At 46.0% G+C, this 15,859-nt stretch overlaps 1 protein-coding gene across 3 annotated transcripts in view; it reads left to right on the forward strand.

Annotated features, from left to right (window-relative positions):
* B4GALT4 (beta-1,4-galactosyltransferase 4) overlaps nt 1-15,484 on the forward strand; it is a 41,217-nt gene extending 25,733 nt beyond the window's left edge. For all 3 annotated transcript variants that reach the window (XM_077341901.1, XM_077341904.1, XM_077341902.1), the window contains 4 exons: nt 1,511-1,698; nt 5,025-5,147; nt 14,255-14,359; nt 14,790-15,484. In XM_077341901.1, the coding sequence (XP_077198016.1) occupies nt 1,511-1,698; nt 5,025-5,147; nt 14,255-14,359; nt 14,790-14,931 (558 nt within the window). In that variant the 3' untranslated portion in view covers nt 14,932-15,484. The remainder of the gene's footprint in view (nt 1-1,510; nt 1,699-5,024; nt 5,148-14,254; nt 14,360-14,789) is intronic.
* Nucleotides 15,485-15,859: the final 375 nt, after the last annotated feature.

Below are 15,859 nucleotides of genomic sequence, written 5' to 3' on the forward strand. Positions count from 1 at the left end.
AGATTTCTAAGTAAAACAGCAACCCCTTAAAATATGAAATATACCACCCATGCACCCAAGGTATTAAGGCAGGTGGTGGGGGCTGGTAATCATGTGGGTGCTGTTTTGATGGAGACTATGAAGGAAAAGACATATATATATATAGGTTATACTGTAGCCAAGGAGGATTATGGGAGGGTGACATCAGCAGGAAGTTACAAAGTGGATCCCTGGTCTGAGGCTATGTGTAATGCCGCAAAGGGCATCTTCATTTCCAGGGACAAGATCTAACCCTACATCTGTTCATTGTAGGAACTTGTATGTAAACTCAGTTTTGATTTTAAGTTGACCGCTTGCTGTCTAGGCCTGCACATACTGTCCTAGTAAGAAAGATACATAATGACTCATTTAAAACACAAGCAGTGAATGGCCCAGCATTTATTTTTGTTCGTCAGTATTTGGTTTTATAAAACCAGCTTTGTAATAAGCAGTGAACATGATACCTTTTTTCAGGAAGACTTTTATTCATTTCCTATCTGGGCAGAGAATAGCTGGTTGGGACAGGACATGTTCTGAACACTTTGGAGAATTCATGTTTCTGCCCTCATTCTCAATCGTCACCAACTTTTCTAAATGGGCAGCTAGGTTGAAAGTATGGTCCCAAGTTTTTAAAAAGATTATGTTGTCATTGTTGTCATTAGAATGATGCACAAAAGAATAAACAATGTATCAGAAGTGTATGTATATGATGCCATTCTGCTTGTATTGTTTTTTTAATGCTACGTGATGTATTATAATGAAAGGAATGTATTATCATGAAAGGAAAGATGCTATCTTCCTGTATTTTTACATTCCTTTTGCAAACTGAATGCTCATATTCTAGTTAATTGTTGGGTTGATCACAAGATCGAGAGATTCCCTTTTCCACACGGAGTCATTAATACCAGATACTTTTCAAGTGGAGCAGATTTATATCTTTGTTAAACTTAGAGCTGTCAACGGCAAGTATTTTTTTTCCTGAAAGGTCAGATCCCATATCTTTATTGGGGTTCTTGGCTTTGCGTAAGCCACTTGACGGTGAATGGGCAAACCCTGAGAGGCCCAAGCAATCAATATCTGGTCCTTGCAAGGAACACCTTTGTGCAGAAGTCACCCTCAACACATGTGAGCCATGCACATCCGCTTGCCCATCTCCATTCACACTTCAGCAACCACAAGGACCCGCTTTGCGCACCTGGCAGCATACACCCTTATCCAGAGCACTTTGAGTTGATTTGTGCGGCTGCCTGCCTGAGACTGCGCCCAGACTGGAGCCTGCGCCCATCTAGTTAAGACATGTCTGTCCCACCTCATTTAGCCACCCCACAGGTCCTGTTCCTTCAGTTGCTGCGTCTGGACACAATGGCTATGAGGAGGGAAGGATCTAGTAAATAACGTTGGATGAGGACAGGATCTTGGCAACGGGCTTTTTTAGCCTGACGGGCATGCCGTAAATCACTTTTTCATTGTTGCTGTCGTTGCTTGTTTGCAGGCTGGTGATGCCAAGTTTAACAGAGCAAAATTGCTGAACGTCGGCTACTTGGAAAGCCTGAAGGATGAGAACTGGGATTGTTTCATATTCCATGATGTGGACCTGGTGCCAGAGAACGACTACAACACTTACATGTGTGGCAGTCAACCCAAACACCTGGTGGTGGGCAGGAACAGCACCGGGTACAGGTAGGCAAGGGATGGGTGGCAGAAAGCTGTGGCATCTCCGATTTCTACTTATTTTCACTGCACTTTGGTGCTAATGCCCGTTCCCGACATTGAAGCCAGACGTGGACGTTCTGTCTAGGAGTTCCTTGGGGAGGGAACTCTTCGCCCAAGCAGATGTAGGGGTGGGGGTGGGGCACGTGGCACATCCTTGCCTTCCCTCTAGCCCTTTCACTGGCCTTTGGAATGGGGATGGAGGGGCACTCTCCACCGAAGTGGGATCCAATTAAAACATGTGAATAATTTTAGCTAGCTGTATGGAGTTCTCTCGGATGGCATTTTCAAAGAGAATGTGCCTCACTTTTGATGGGACTAGGAGCATGGTGGTCCCAAATAAATGTCCTGGCTTTCTGACTTGTGGTTAAGCAAGTTTTACTTTACACTGTTTCTCTTGAAACTGATGTTCCAAGTTCTCTGATGCCCTACACTGATCTATAATGGCCAGGATGCCTGTTCTGACTGGCAGCAGCTCTGCATGGTCTTAGGCAGAGGTCTTTCATGTCACTGCCAATCTGATCCTTTTATCTGAAGATGCTGGAACCTTCTGCCTGCTGAACATATACTCTGCCACTGAGCCATGGACCCCGTTCCGGACATGCTTTTATTGGTGCTTCTGCCCAGTAAGTTAGAAGCCTCAGCAGAGTTTCTAGTCGCAACTCTGCAACTGTGGGGACATAAACAAGGCTGTGATTCTTCCTGCTCCCTTGTTCTCTTCCTCCTTTCCAAGTGGCCCAAAATAATATTGAGTATTGTTAGAGCTGGGATGAGTTTACCGCCCTGTCTTGTGGTTTTATGTAAGTAATCTGTTTATATCTGTTTTAAAGGAGATTTTATTGGGGTTTTTATCAGATGATAGTAATGTGCCACAAGCCTCCAGGGAGCTGTGGGCAATAAATCGAATAAATAAATAAATGAAATAATTGACTGAGACCCTGCCATTAATCACCCTTGGATATACCTTGAATGAACTCTGTTGGTCTTACCAGTGCCCCTGGACGCAAATGGTGTTCTGCTGCTTCAGACCGACATGGCTACCCACCTGGATATTATTCTTTGTTGACCCGCTTAGCCATCCTTGCCCTTTTCTATCCATAGCACTTGGGAAATAATGACTTTTGACCAAGATTTATGAGCCTATAGCTGATAATGTGCAGATTGGAAGCACCTCTTATTTGTGCAGCACATATTTGCTCTTTTAATTTATTAGAAGCTTTGAAGCAGGCGATAAGGTAATTCCAAGAACGTTCATGCTGAGGCTGGCAAGGGGATTATCCTGCAGTCAGTTCAGGACCAAGTTAGAGCCTGCCGCCTCCTCCTCATGTACTCTGAGCTGTCTGAGGCTATACATGGCTTGATTTGTGGAAGAACAGAAGACAGCAGGAAACATGCGGTTGAGGCAACCAGATGATTCTGATGGTGTCCCTCCTGAATCTCTCTATGAAGGGGGATGAAAGGCTCTTGTACTCTAAGAAGCCCAGGAATACAAGGAGACAGCTGGTGGGCTTCTTCGCACTGCAACTGACCATTATGCTTCTCATTGGCCATCACTACTATGAAGAGCAAGCCCTTAAATGGTGCTCCTATTCAGATGTCTTAGAGTGCTTCCAGGTGGTTTCCTTCCTGTGGTTGACCTGGAAGCCAGCATTGGCTATCCATGGTGGAATTCCCGTATTCTGTCAGAGAGCCAGAGTGGTGTATCATCAGTTAATCTAATCTGGAAAGCCAGGTTTGATTCCCCACTCCTCCACATGCAGCTCGTCGAGTGGCTTTGGGCCAATCACAGTTCCTTTCAGAGCTCTCAGCCTCACCTACCTCCTAGGGTGTCTGTTTGTGGGAAGAGGAAGGGAAAGCGATAGCGATTGGAAGCTGCTTTGAGTAGTGAAAAGCGGGGTATAAAAATAAACTGTTCTTTTATAAGGAAAAGAAATTTCTTTGCTTTCTTGTTGCAAGTTTGGGTAATAATTTGGCCCAGTGGGCCAGCTCTGGCCAATGGGGAACACAGAGAATCACGACTTGATCAACATAAATGGAAATGGTTTATTAAGCACAGTGAACAATCCAACACCAAAAGGATAAAAATGTACAAGAAGACATGAAAGCAGGAGCATAGAAACCCAAGCTTCCAATGTATTTCAAACAGCCAAACAGTTAAAAACACCATAGGTGAAAGATATAAATGAAAAATACCAAATAAAAAGAAATGAAATAAGCCAGATAAGGCCTGTAAGTTATCCAGTGTATCTAAAGTGCTTTGCATAGCTTTTCTTAGTTTTCAGATGGAACCCTTAACAAGAAAATAAAATCAAGAAGCAGTAAAGCTTCTATGAAATAATGGGAAGAGGCAAAGTATGAAGGCCCTACAAGCAGCATGAAAAGTATTTGTGTGGGGAGGGGAGGGGAAGGGACTAGATTTGTTTTAGGAGAAAGTTGTAGAATTTCAGAGAAGAAAGTCTGGCCCTAATGAGATCTGATCTCACCTTTCATACAGTTCATCATTGATCAGAGGCAGCCCTTCCCATACTTGGGAGAAATGACATTTTCCCCTCCCCTTTTGGGGCTCAACATAGCTGGTATCTTTCAAGGAAGCTCCCTTTCTTATTTTTCCCTTTCATCAAAGGAACCCTTTCAGTTGCCTGTCCCATCTCCATCAGTACACAGAAGTGTGTTCAAGGTTGTTGACTTAGCAGCTCTTTAGGTTTATGTGTGGGCAGGACATGTCCCCTCTGTCTTCTCATTAAGCAAAATGTTGAATTACTGCCTTTGCTTGGCCTTTGTGGCATCTCTGAGGTGACTGAGTTAGGCCGGTTCCCTTAGGGAAGGTTCTTTTTGTCCTAGGCACAATGCAGGGCTATTCAGAGTAATCTGACTGGGCTTCTTTGGGGTTCAAGGATCAGGTGTAGGGAACAGATTAACGCCTGTCATGGCTCTAAACCACTTTGTTTTGGGAGGCGTGCAGTTGGGTGCAGGACAGCCTAAAGATACATTCTTGGAAATTAAAAGCATCAGGGAAATAGTTTTTTTCTGCAGGAGTTTAAAAATAGCACATGTGGCCTGGGGGGGGGGGGTTCTGGGATGTGCTTCTTGCATGAAGTGCCAGAGATGGATCCAAATGGATCTTCCTGGTAAAAAGCAGCATCTCAAGAGGCCCTTGGAGATTTGTCCAAGGTTCCCCCCCCCCACATCAGAGGGAGGGAGGTTTGGAGGTCAATCAAATAACATGTTTTTGATATAAATAATATGTATTCTGGCTTTTTAAAAAAACTCCCCCCTCCCCGCTCCTCTGTTCCCAGGTTGCGTTACCAAGGATACTTTGGAGGTGTAACTGCTCTAACAAGGGAGCAGTTTTCCAAAGTGAACGGCTTCTCTAACAACTACTGGGGCTGGGGAGGAGAAGACGATGACCTCCGGCTCAGGTAATTCAATGCCTTAGGACAGGGGTTCTCAACCTGGGGTTCGGGACCCCTTTGGGAGTCTGGCAACCCTTTCACAGGGGTCGCGGCAGGGCAAGCAGCTTGGTGGGGGGAGGCACTATCCACACAACAGCCTTGCGGGGTAGATCGAGATAGAGCGTTCCTCTGTCTGGAACACTGGAAAAGAGTGAGATTGGCATGGTGGGACAAGAAGCAGAACTGAACTGAGAAACCCCGGAAAAAAGTTTATAAACCACCATGAACAATGGATCTTCACGCCATGGGTCAGTTTTGGTTTAATTTCTGTGAAAGAACACTTGCATAATGTTATGGTTGGGGGTCACCACAACATGAGGAACTATATTAGAGGGTCGCAGCATTAGGAAAGTTGAGAACCACCGACTGAGGGGGAGTGGATGGCTTTTGTGGTAATGACTCAAGGGTGCCTTAAAATGAATGGTGAAGAGGAAGCCAATTATTGCTTGAAGATGGCAGGGTGTAAGATTTGACAAGTCCCGTAAGGAAGGGCATCAGACCCCCTTTACAAAAAGTACAGACTGTAAAAAGGAACATGAGCTGGAAGCAGCTGGCTCAGGTGAGATGGTTAGTCTTGCGGCTTGTCATTTGACCCTAGAGCTAGCAAGTTGAAACTTCTCATTCTTTCTCTAAATGCCAAGGTGCAAATAAACTGTTCAAAGAAGTTTTCTTCTTTGTACCTAGACGTTTTCTCCTGAGGGTGTAGTACTGTTCTTATTAATACTGCTTTTTCTTAACGCTCTGGTAATGCTTGTCCTATTGAGCAATATCCTGATAGAACAGAGGCAGGCGGAGCTCTCTTTGATGTCAGAAGGCAGATGAGTACTTAAATTTGTACCAGTTATGCCCTTGAGTGCTAGAACATGCAGCCACTAAAGAAATATGGGGTGGGGGGGGGTGAGAATAGGAAGAAATCTAGAATCGACAGAGCATTCAAAACAGTACAGGTAAGTAATGAAAAAAATATCATTTCAGTTCTGAGACAGAATGAGTATTCCTGATATTTTATTCAAACTCCTGATTCTCACATGTGGAATTAAGATGGGAAGGAGGGAAAGGGCCATTTTTCCCCAGTGGATAGAAGGACCTGGACTCCTCATTGAAAATGAAGGCCATTTAAAGTTTACAGGCAGATATGCTGCTAACCAGCTGGGAAGCCATCCCTCCTCCTTTGCTGTTCCTGCCTCCCCAACAGGATTCCCAGCTTCAGTACTGTCAGGAGTGGCAACATTGGGATCGGTGGCTGTGCTGGGAAAGCCGGAGTGGGGACATATGTTGCCGATTTGATACCTGAAATACAGGGCATTTTATTGGATCAGTCACATCTGCCTCCACATCCGTAGTCATAGGCTCCCTCTTGAAGCACGTGTGCTTTCTAAAATGAGTGCAAATTACCAGCTATTTTGCTTACCAGTTTTGCATGCCTGTAAAATGAGGGCTGCCCATCGGAACGTAAAGCAATGCGACCTGGAGGCCGTGGTGACAGTTGTGTGGTCCTTGCAAGTCAGGTGTCATATCTGGAAAGGCTGGTAGAATGAGAGTCATATGAAGTTCCTTCTATGCATTCATGGGACAGGTAGACTCACTTAGCCCAAGGCTGCGCAGTTGGAGTAAACCACGCAAGGGCTCAGAAGTGCAGCTGTTTGGGTTTACAGAATGTCTAAGTGTCAACTTCCGAAGAAGATAATGTGCCATCTTCATGAACTCTGAAGCAAGGGAATGATAAGTGCATAATTAGTGCTTCATCCCTCTCCACTAGGTAATTTGTAGTTCTAGCAGATTTAATATTAAAATACTAGGACTCGGGTAAAGCGAGTGTTGTAATCCTGTGTCTTCAAGTTGGGTTTCTGGATAGCCCGCTGTTCTTCTCCTATTCAGGAAACTAGTTCCCCCCTGAGCTGGCAATTTAATTGGGACTGTGCCTTTTCCTTGCAGGAACTGTTTTATTGCACCCCCAGAGAGCTTGCCCATCCTGTTTGCCCTCCTCCCTGAAAATCAACACAGCTGCCATTTGCAAGAACACAAATGCTGCAGACTTGATGAAACCCACAGATAGGAGCATTGTTTGTTTGGGGTTTTTTGCCTGGCTGCAAGCAAGGGGCATGTTGGGGAGTGTGTTTTATTGTCTGGTGATGAATTGATGCCACCAGGGGGCAATGACATTTGCGCAATTGTCCCTTTGTGGCTGTTTGCTTAACCAGCCTTCTTCCTGGTGCTGCAGAAATATGTTTGGAATGGATCATACTGAGCTGTAGTATTATTTCCCCAAAAGTTAACCCCTATGGCTTTTTAACACCTCCTTTGCTTCCGCAGCTAGAATTTTCCCAGATAATGCTTTGATTTCTTCTTACTCAGCTATTACAAGTGGCCCTTGCATCTTGCCCAGCTAAGAGACTACTTAGAAAGCTGTGATTTAAAAAAAAATTAATCTGGCAGTTAGATATGGAGGGGTGGGTTAGATTTTCGGCTTCTTTTCTCCCCAGTGCTTTTTACTAAAGCCTGTGCATTTGCAAACAAAGGTAGTAACAATTCACACTGGTATATGCTGATTTCCAGCATCAGAGACATTGCTGTTCATTGATGGCCAGATGAAGGAGCTTGATGAAATGGTGCTTAATTTTTGTAAGCCAGTGCAAACTGTCCTGTCCCAGGGGTTGAGTCTGGGCAGTGCTGATTGCCAGTATTCAGGCAGAAGCTGCCTCTGAACCTCAATAGCCATTGATGAATTTGTCCTTCGTGGATTTTTATAACCCTCTTGTAAATCCATCTAAAGTAGTGGCTACATTTTTTCTTGCATCAGGGAGTTCCACAGGTTCTGTATATGTTGTTGGTCTGACCTGAATCTACTGCCGATAGGATTGCCAGGTCCACTGGTCTGGGCAGGGACTTGTCACTTCCTGGATGCTCCTCGTTCCCCCAATTTGCCTCCAGCCAGAAGGATGCCGCATTTTATCGCATCGTGCCAGAGTCAACTGGAAGTGACATTGGCACATCAGGGGATGGCACCCTGGCTTTGGGGCAAAACTCTTTGGTTAAAAGCAAATTCTACCATAGAGTTTTGCTCCAAAGCCAGAACATCACCCCCAATATCTCCAGTGTGCTGAGATCACTTTTGGGGGATGTAAATACCTTGTGTTGCCCCCAGAAAGCACCCTGCCAGCAACCCTGATGAATCTGGCAACCCCAGCTGTCTGTCACCCCTCTGCACTAGAGGAGGTGTAGGGGTTAAGAGTGGTGGACGCTAATCTGGAGAGCCGGGTTTGATTCCCCACTCCTCCACTTGCAGCCTGCTGGGTGACCTTGAGCCATTCACAGTTCTCTTAGAGCTGTTCTCACAGAGCAGTTCTCTCAGAGCTCTCTCATCCCCACCCACATCACAGTGTGTCTGTTGTGGGAAGAGGAAGAGAATGGTGTTTGTAAGCCACTTTGGAACTCCTTTGGAAAGTTAAAAGCAGAGTATAAAAAATAAACTTTTCTCGATTTGCAGTATACTCTCTCTCACTGTCTCTATCCACCTGCAAGTATGACATGCCAACCTTGCCTGACACAGCTGCTCCTTCTGTGACTTTTTGGCATGCTAGTAGTACTAACAGAATACCTGTAAATGATAAATAAACCAAATAACCCTCAGAGAAAGATCCTCAGTGCTGCATTTTTCAGTGCATCCAGAAGAGGGTAGCAATTTCCATGGACAGTCTGGCAGGAGAAGTCGCAGTCTGTTTTCATTTTGCCTTTTTGTCTCTGTCAGGCAAATTGCCCTTCACTTAACATCTAAGTGTAAAGAGCCTTAAAATGCAGACAGCAGAGCAGTGATTGCACTTCTTTGACATTCCAACCAGCCCAGAGCCTGGGGAAAGACCACTCGTGCCCTGCCAGTCTAGCTTGACTCCCAGTGTGGTCCTTGGAAGCATCAGATGAAGGAGGGGAGAGCCTGCTCTGGGTCCCCCATGGGGAGAAAAGCAAAAGAAGAATGTGCCATCAAGTGGCGACTGATTCATGGTGGCCCCAGGCAGTGGGGGGCTTAGACAGGCAGCTCTGTTGGTTTGAAGCAGCAGAACAAAGTTTGAGGCCAGGAGCACCTTGGGGACCAGCAAGGTATTCAAGGGATAAGCTTTTGTGTGCATGTGCACTTCTTCCGGTATCTGATGAACTGTGCGTGCACACGAAAACTTATGCCTTGAATAAAACCAGTGTTCTCTGAAGTGCCCCTGGACTCAGTGTTTGTCCAGGCAGGGGTGGTTTGCCATTGCCTTCCTCTGTGTAGCAACCCCAGTCTTCCTGGGAAAGTGGTTGTGAGCAGTGGACTCTAATCTGGAGAACTGGGTTTGATTCCCCACTCCTCCACATGCAGCCAGCTGGGTCGCCTTGAGCTAGTCCCAGTTCTTTGGGGGCTGTTCTCGCAGAGCAGTTCTCTCAGAGCTCTCAGACCCACCTAGTCTGTTGTGGGGAGAGGAAGGGGAAAGTGTTTGTAAGCCGTTTTGGGACTCTTTTTTGGGGAAGTAAAAAGCAGGGTATAAAAAGCCCAGCTCTCTTCTTCTCCCATTGTGGCTGACCCTGCTTAGCTTTTTAAGCTCTCACAAGCTTGGGCTAAGCTGCTCTATTTGGGCTGCAGCTTTGGAGGAAAGCAGGATATAAATAGCTAAAGGAATACTTTATTCCTGAGCAATAACCATTTTAGTGTACTGTGGGGAAATGAAGGCTGAAGGAAAAAAAGAAGACCCAACATGAGGGGGATGGACTCCCTCAAGGAGGCCACAGCCGACAGACTGCAGGACCTGAGCAAGGCTGTTAACAATAAGGTGCCCTGGAAGGCATTAATACATAGGCTCTTCAGAAACTGGAAGCAACTTGATGGCCCTCTATGCCCCCTCCCCTGCCCCCGGAAGATGAGACAGGAGTCTCAGGTCACCTTGAAGAGAACAAGTTTTTATCCTATCAAAAGCTTTTGTGGATATGTGTGTGTGTGAGGGGGGGGGGTTGTGTTGGGATTCTGCATCTGGCAAAGGGAGAGTCCAGCCCACAAAGACTGATACTAGAATAAAGGATTGTTAGTCCTTAAACTGGCACAACTTCCACCGTCTTCTGTCATTGATCCTTCTGCAACGCTGGTATCTTTTTGGCATATTTTCTATGGGAAGAAGAGTTGGTTCTCGTATGCCACTTTTCTCTACCTGAAGGAGTCTCAAAGTGGCTTACATTTACCTTCCCTTTCCTCACCCACAACAGACACCCTGTGAGGTGGATGAGGTTGAGAGAGCCCTGATATTCCTGCTCGGTCAGAACAGCTTTACCAGTGCTGTGGTGAGCCCAAGGTCACCCAGCTGGCTGCATGTGGGCGAGTGCAGAATCGAACCCGGCTCGCCAGATTAGAAGCCCATACTCTTAACCACGAAGAGCCTCTTGTGGCGCAGAGTGGGTAAGGCAGCAGAAATGCTGTCTGAAGGTGTCTGCCCATGAGGCTGGGAGTTCAATCCCAGCAGCCGGCTCAAGGTTGACTCAGCCTTCTATCCTTCCGAGGTCGGTAAAATGAGTACCCAGCTTGCTGGGGGGTAAACGGTAATGACTGGGGAAGGCACTGGCAAACCACCCCGTATTGAGTCTGCCATGAAAACGCTAGAGGGCGTCACCCCAAGGGTCAGACATGACCCGATGCTTGCACAGGGGGATACCTTTACCTTTTACTCTTAACCACTACACCAAGTTGGGTGTGTTTGGGTTAGACTGTCTGCATTGTAGCTTTGCAGCAGCATCCTTCTAGAGCCTTTTCTGATCAGACTTTGGGGTTGCTACACAGCATACATGGAAAGGGAACTGTGCATGATTCTCTCCAGATGTATTCACTGTTTTGTGTGAATAAGGCAGCACATGTATTTCTCTGGCCTTAAGTGCAAATGTGTGCTCTATAGAAATCTGCATTTCCAATGGTGTGTGTCAAGGCTGGAAAATATGCATGTTGCCCTATCCATACAGAACAGGGACTGCATGTATCCAGAGGATTGTGTGTCGCATGCTTTCTTGGAAGCTGGTGGGAGAGTGCCAGAATTATAGTGACAGGAAGGGGCTCTCTCTAGTTTGAGTATTCTTAAGAACAAGGTATTCATGGGATCCTTGCTGCATCGTGCTGAGAGCAGTGGTATAAAGGTATAATGAATAATAATAATCGATGAGACATTACAGCCTCACAAGCAGTTTGGGAAAGGAATCCCTTATTCTTTTGCTAGTATCAGTCACCTCCTAAGAGTGGAAATACCACTTTGGGATGAATGAAGTCTCTGGAGCATGTTGAACAAAAGAGGGGCTACTTAGCCATGCCATGATTTAGGGCCTGCTTTCCACACCTTTGTCTTGCCTTCCCCAATTTTTGAGAGCTCAGGGTTCATGTGTGAGATCATGTGTATTAGTCATTTCCCTTCACCCTGAAATGAACCGTTGGCTATGAGATCAGTAATTTTGCTGGTTTTCTCAAGCTTCCTGGTCCCCACGGCCCTTCTTCCCTTGTTGATATCTTTGGCATATGGTCTTCTGGAAAGAGGCCATGGGCTTCATGGAGAAATTGTCCCTACCAGAAGGGAGAGTCCTTCTCTTCTTCCCTAAATCTCGCTGGGGAAACTCAGGGGTCTTCAGCACTCGTTCAAAATAGCACAATGGTTACAAATTGAAACTGCTACTGTTTTGCACAACTTCATTGACAATCTGCAACACTCCTGAAACCGATCCGCGAAAAGCGCTTCGTTGTAGCGCTTTCAGTGAAATCCCAAAAGTGGATACACCCTCCGGAAAGCGCTACACTCTTGCAACCAATCTGCAACACTAGCGGGAAAGTTCTGTGAGTTACCATTGTTGTGGTTTCTGCAAAGTCCCTCCCCCTGTCTCTCTCCTCTGATCTTCCGGCGAAGCGATCACCATTTTTTTTTCTGAGCGAGAGGAGATCAACGCACCGGCGAGCTTTCATTCACCCAGCGAGGCTTCCCTGGCTGCAGAGCTGTTTTAAGTCACCAAGCACGAAGCAACACACAGCCCCGTTTGCTGGTTTATTTACCCTATTTTTCACTGTATTTTTGGCCGAAAATCGCGCCTGTGCGGGGGGGTGTTTTTTTTTCACTCGGGGGGAGCGTGGCAACGATGAAACGGCAGCTCAAACACCACCTGCTAGCTAGATGGGTCTCTCTGTTGCAACGAATCAACGCAGATTCGTTGCAACGTGTTTTTTTTTTTTTAAACCTTCCTTAAAGGGAAAGGGGCTTTTTGGGAGCATGATAACGGCCAGGGGCGGGATAAAGCTCGGCAATATCGCTTCCTGGCTAGCGATTTTTGCTGAGACCGGAACCCTGTGGGAAACGATAGAAACGCAACTGGATTCCACTACAATGGCAGGTATGCATAACGACGAATTCCACTATTTAAAATGGCGTTTTTTCGTTCTGCAACCAATTTGCTATATAGATCCTGGTGCGGAATGGCCCTCAGAATGCTCCTTGTCCACTCTGGAGGGAAATTGTAACTCCTCTCTGGTAAAGAAGGCAGGCACCTGGGAGACTTAGAAAGCACTCCTTCCTGGAGTGTGCATTTCCTAGAGCTGGTAGAACGTGCCCTTGCACAGACAGCGTGAGTCTGTTCCTTTTGCTCAGGGTGTGGACCAAGGAAAATAGGCAAACAAGGAACTTGTTGAGAGGTAGTTGCATTAAGGAATAACTTGTTTCATTGCCCATTTCCCCGTCAGCCCAGAGGGATATTCTGTGACCAAAGCTTAAGAATGTGTTAATTGTTCTGAGAACTACAGGATATTAACCACCGCTCAGACCTTCGCATTTCAGCTAAATGCAATCCTCTAAAAGTTCTGCTGGGGTTTTTATGTCTCTGGCTTTTGTATTGCTACCGTTGCTTTTGCATTGGGAAACAATGAAGAGGCACAGATCGGTGCCCAGGAAGGTTATCCTATCCAAGAACCCCTTCCCATTCAAGCACTTCTGTGAAACCTCCCCTATCTAAATTTGTGTGTTCAAAATTAAATTTAATTAAAGGGGACAGATTCTTAATAGTGCACGCTTAGGTGTGAAGTATGGCTGTGGATTGTAAGGTAGATTGTGAGTGGGTGGGCAGGAAGGGATATGCGAGTGTTTGTCTCTGGTGGCCCTTCCTTGCATACCCAGGGAATTGCTAATCGCCACTGTGGGATGGTAGGTGAATTTCCAGGTTAGGCTGGATTCTGGAGATCTTTGGTGAGGGGGGTATCACTTGGGCATGAAACTGGAGTCACTGTAGGTAGGCAGGTGATTGTGAGTTCCTGTATTGTGCAGGGGATTGGACTAGATGACCCTGGAGGTCCCTTCCAACTCTTTGATTCAAGGTGTAAATATAAAACATGGAACAGGAAATGATGGTAGTACCTAATTTATGTGCAAAGTGCTGAACTGCAAATTGTCTTTATGTCGATGTGATGATGGTGGCTTAGCCCAATTGGCAGCACTGAATGAATCCACAAGGCACAAATAGATGGGCCCAGCCATTAAAGGACCCTGTGAAAGTTGAGAGCCAGTTTGGTGTAGTGGTTAGGAGTGCAGACTTCTAATCTGGCATGCCAGGTTCGATTCTGCACTCCCCCACATGCAGCCAGCTGGGTGACCTTGAGCATCCCCACAGCGCTGATAAAGCTGTTCTGACTGAGCAGTGATATCAGGGCTCTCTCATCCTCACCCACCCCACAGGGTGTCTGTTGCAGGGAGAGGAAAGGGAAGGCAACTGTAAGCCGCTTTGAGCCTCCTTCGGGTAGGGAAAAGTGGCATATAAGAACCAACTCTTCTTCTTCTGATGTCACCTGTCCAAATGCAGAGGTGGAAGCAGAAAGCCTCTGTACAAAGCCTCCGCTCCTTGCTTACCCTCCATCAGAAAATAGCAGGCCGTAGCACTTGTCGCTCTGGAGGGCCATGTGCGGTGGAGTCCCTAATGAGTATTAACTTTGGCAGTAGCTCACGGTTCAGTTCCTACTTCATGAGCCCCCCCCCCCCCAAACTCCTTTCCATTATCTGTGTGGCATGCTTATGGTTCCTGCTCACTCACTGCTGCTTTGTTTTCAGGGTTGAAATGCAGAGGTGGAAAGTGATCCGACCATCCCCTAACGTAGCCAAGTACACCATGATCTTCCACACAAGAGACAGAGGCAATGAGGCAAACGGACAGAGGTGGGTTAGAGCAAGGCATGGTCCTGTCGAACTGTTGGTCCCTACATTACATTACAGGGTCTCCTGTAGCCTCTGTCTGAAATCTTTGATTCAGAGATTTAACCTGTGACCTTCCTAAGCATGCAAAGCATGTACTTTCACCATCAGACCATAACTCCTGCCCTTTTATTTGATTATGAATATGTGGAAGGGGGAACTGGAGGAATGTTATGTATAGTCAAAGAAGAGCAAGGCAAACCACCATGTCAGCACATTTTAAAGGGTAAGACCTAAACCTGTGAAGAAAAGGAGTCAGTTGCCTTTCAAGTTGCAGTTTAATGCACATTCTGTGATTAGAATTTAGCCTTCTCTGCTTCCATAGTTCTAAAAATGCTTCAGTCTTCAACTTGTCTTTTCTCTCTCTCCCCCCCCCCCCTCCCAATTTGCTCAGGATGCATCTCTTGCGTCAGGTACCTCGAGTATGGAAAACAGATGGTCTAAATTCCTGTGCTTATAAGCTGCTCTCAGTGGAATACAATCCTTTGTACACCAACATCACTGTGGATTTTGGCATGCCAGTCAAGACATCGTAACAGTCTCTCTTGCAACAGTGAATGTGGTGGGAATGGAAAAGAATTTCCAAGTCAGCAGAACTTCAGGGTTTTTAAAGGCTGTTTTGTCAGAGATTTCCCAGTAGGAACTACATTACAGAGTAATGTCCACATTCTGGGTAGTTTTGCAGCAAATTGTCTTGGACTTCAGGACAGCACTGGTGATTAAGGTTGACTTGGGAGAATGTCTACATGGAACTGTCTTTTTCTTCCAGGACAAAACATTACCCCTTCCCCTGGGGGGAATATTGGTTAACCGATACTGAACTTCTACCTTTTTTAAAAGTAGGAACTGGAATACAGGGATGACACAGCACCATCTTTCAATGATGCAAAGACAAAGGGCTTTTTCACCCCCAACATAACCCTTTTTCTAAATCAGATTAACCATGCGGCAAACTGGGTTTTCTGCAGCCAGTTGAACAAGACGTCAATGGTTGAGTGGGAGATACAGGACAGCATCATGTAACAGCCTCTGTAAGGATGTGGGAGAGTTTAACTCTCTCAAATAAAATCTCTACAGTCTGTTATACTATCCAGTTACTTGTCAGCTAATAGGTGCTCAAATAAGCCCACTGAATTCTGTAGTTAATTTTGACTAACAGTATCTAAGTGGAGATGTCATATATACGAGATCAGTGGGAACTGAGCAAATACGAATGAAATATCCATGTGGTCAGAGGTGGTGAAAGAGACTATGCATTGGGGAGTCGGTGACTATCTTCACTGCCTTGAACGTGGGTTCTTCTGCATGCAAAGCAGATGCCCTACCACTTAGCCACGGCCCCTCCCAGCACTTAATGTTAAAAGTGTCACCTGTTTTGTTGAGGAGAATGAACTGAACACATTGCAGGGTTTTTACATCAGGCAGATAGTCAACAGAGAAGTATTTAAGGCATATCATTGGAGG

Source organism: Paroedura picta, chromosome 6, assembly GCF_049243985.1.
Source record: "Paroedura picta isolate Pp20150507F chromosome 6, Ppicta_v3.0, whole genome shotgun sequence".
NCBI classification, from domain to species: Eukaryota; Metazoa; Chordata; class Lepidosauria; order Squamata; family Gekkonidae; genus Paroedura; species Paroedura picta.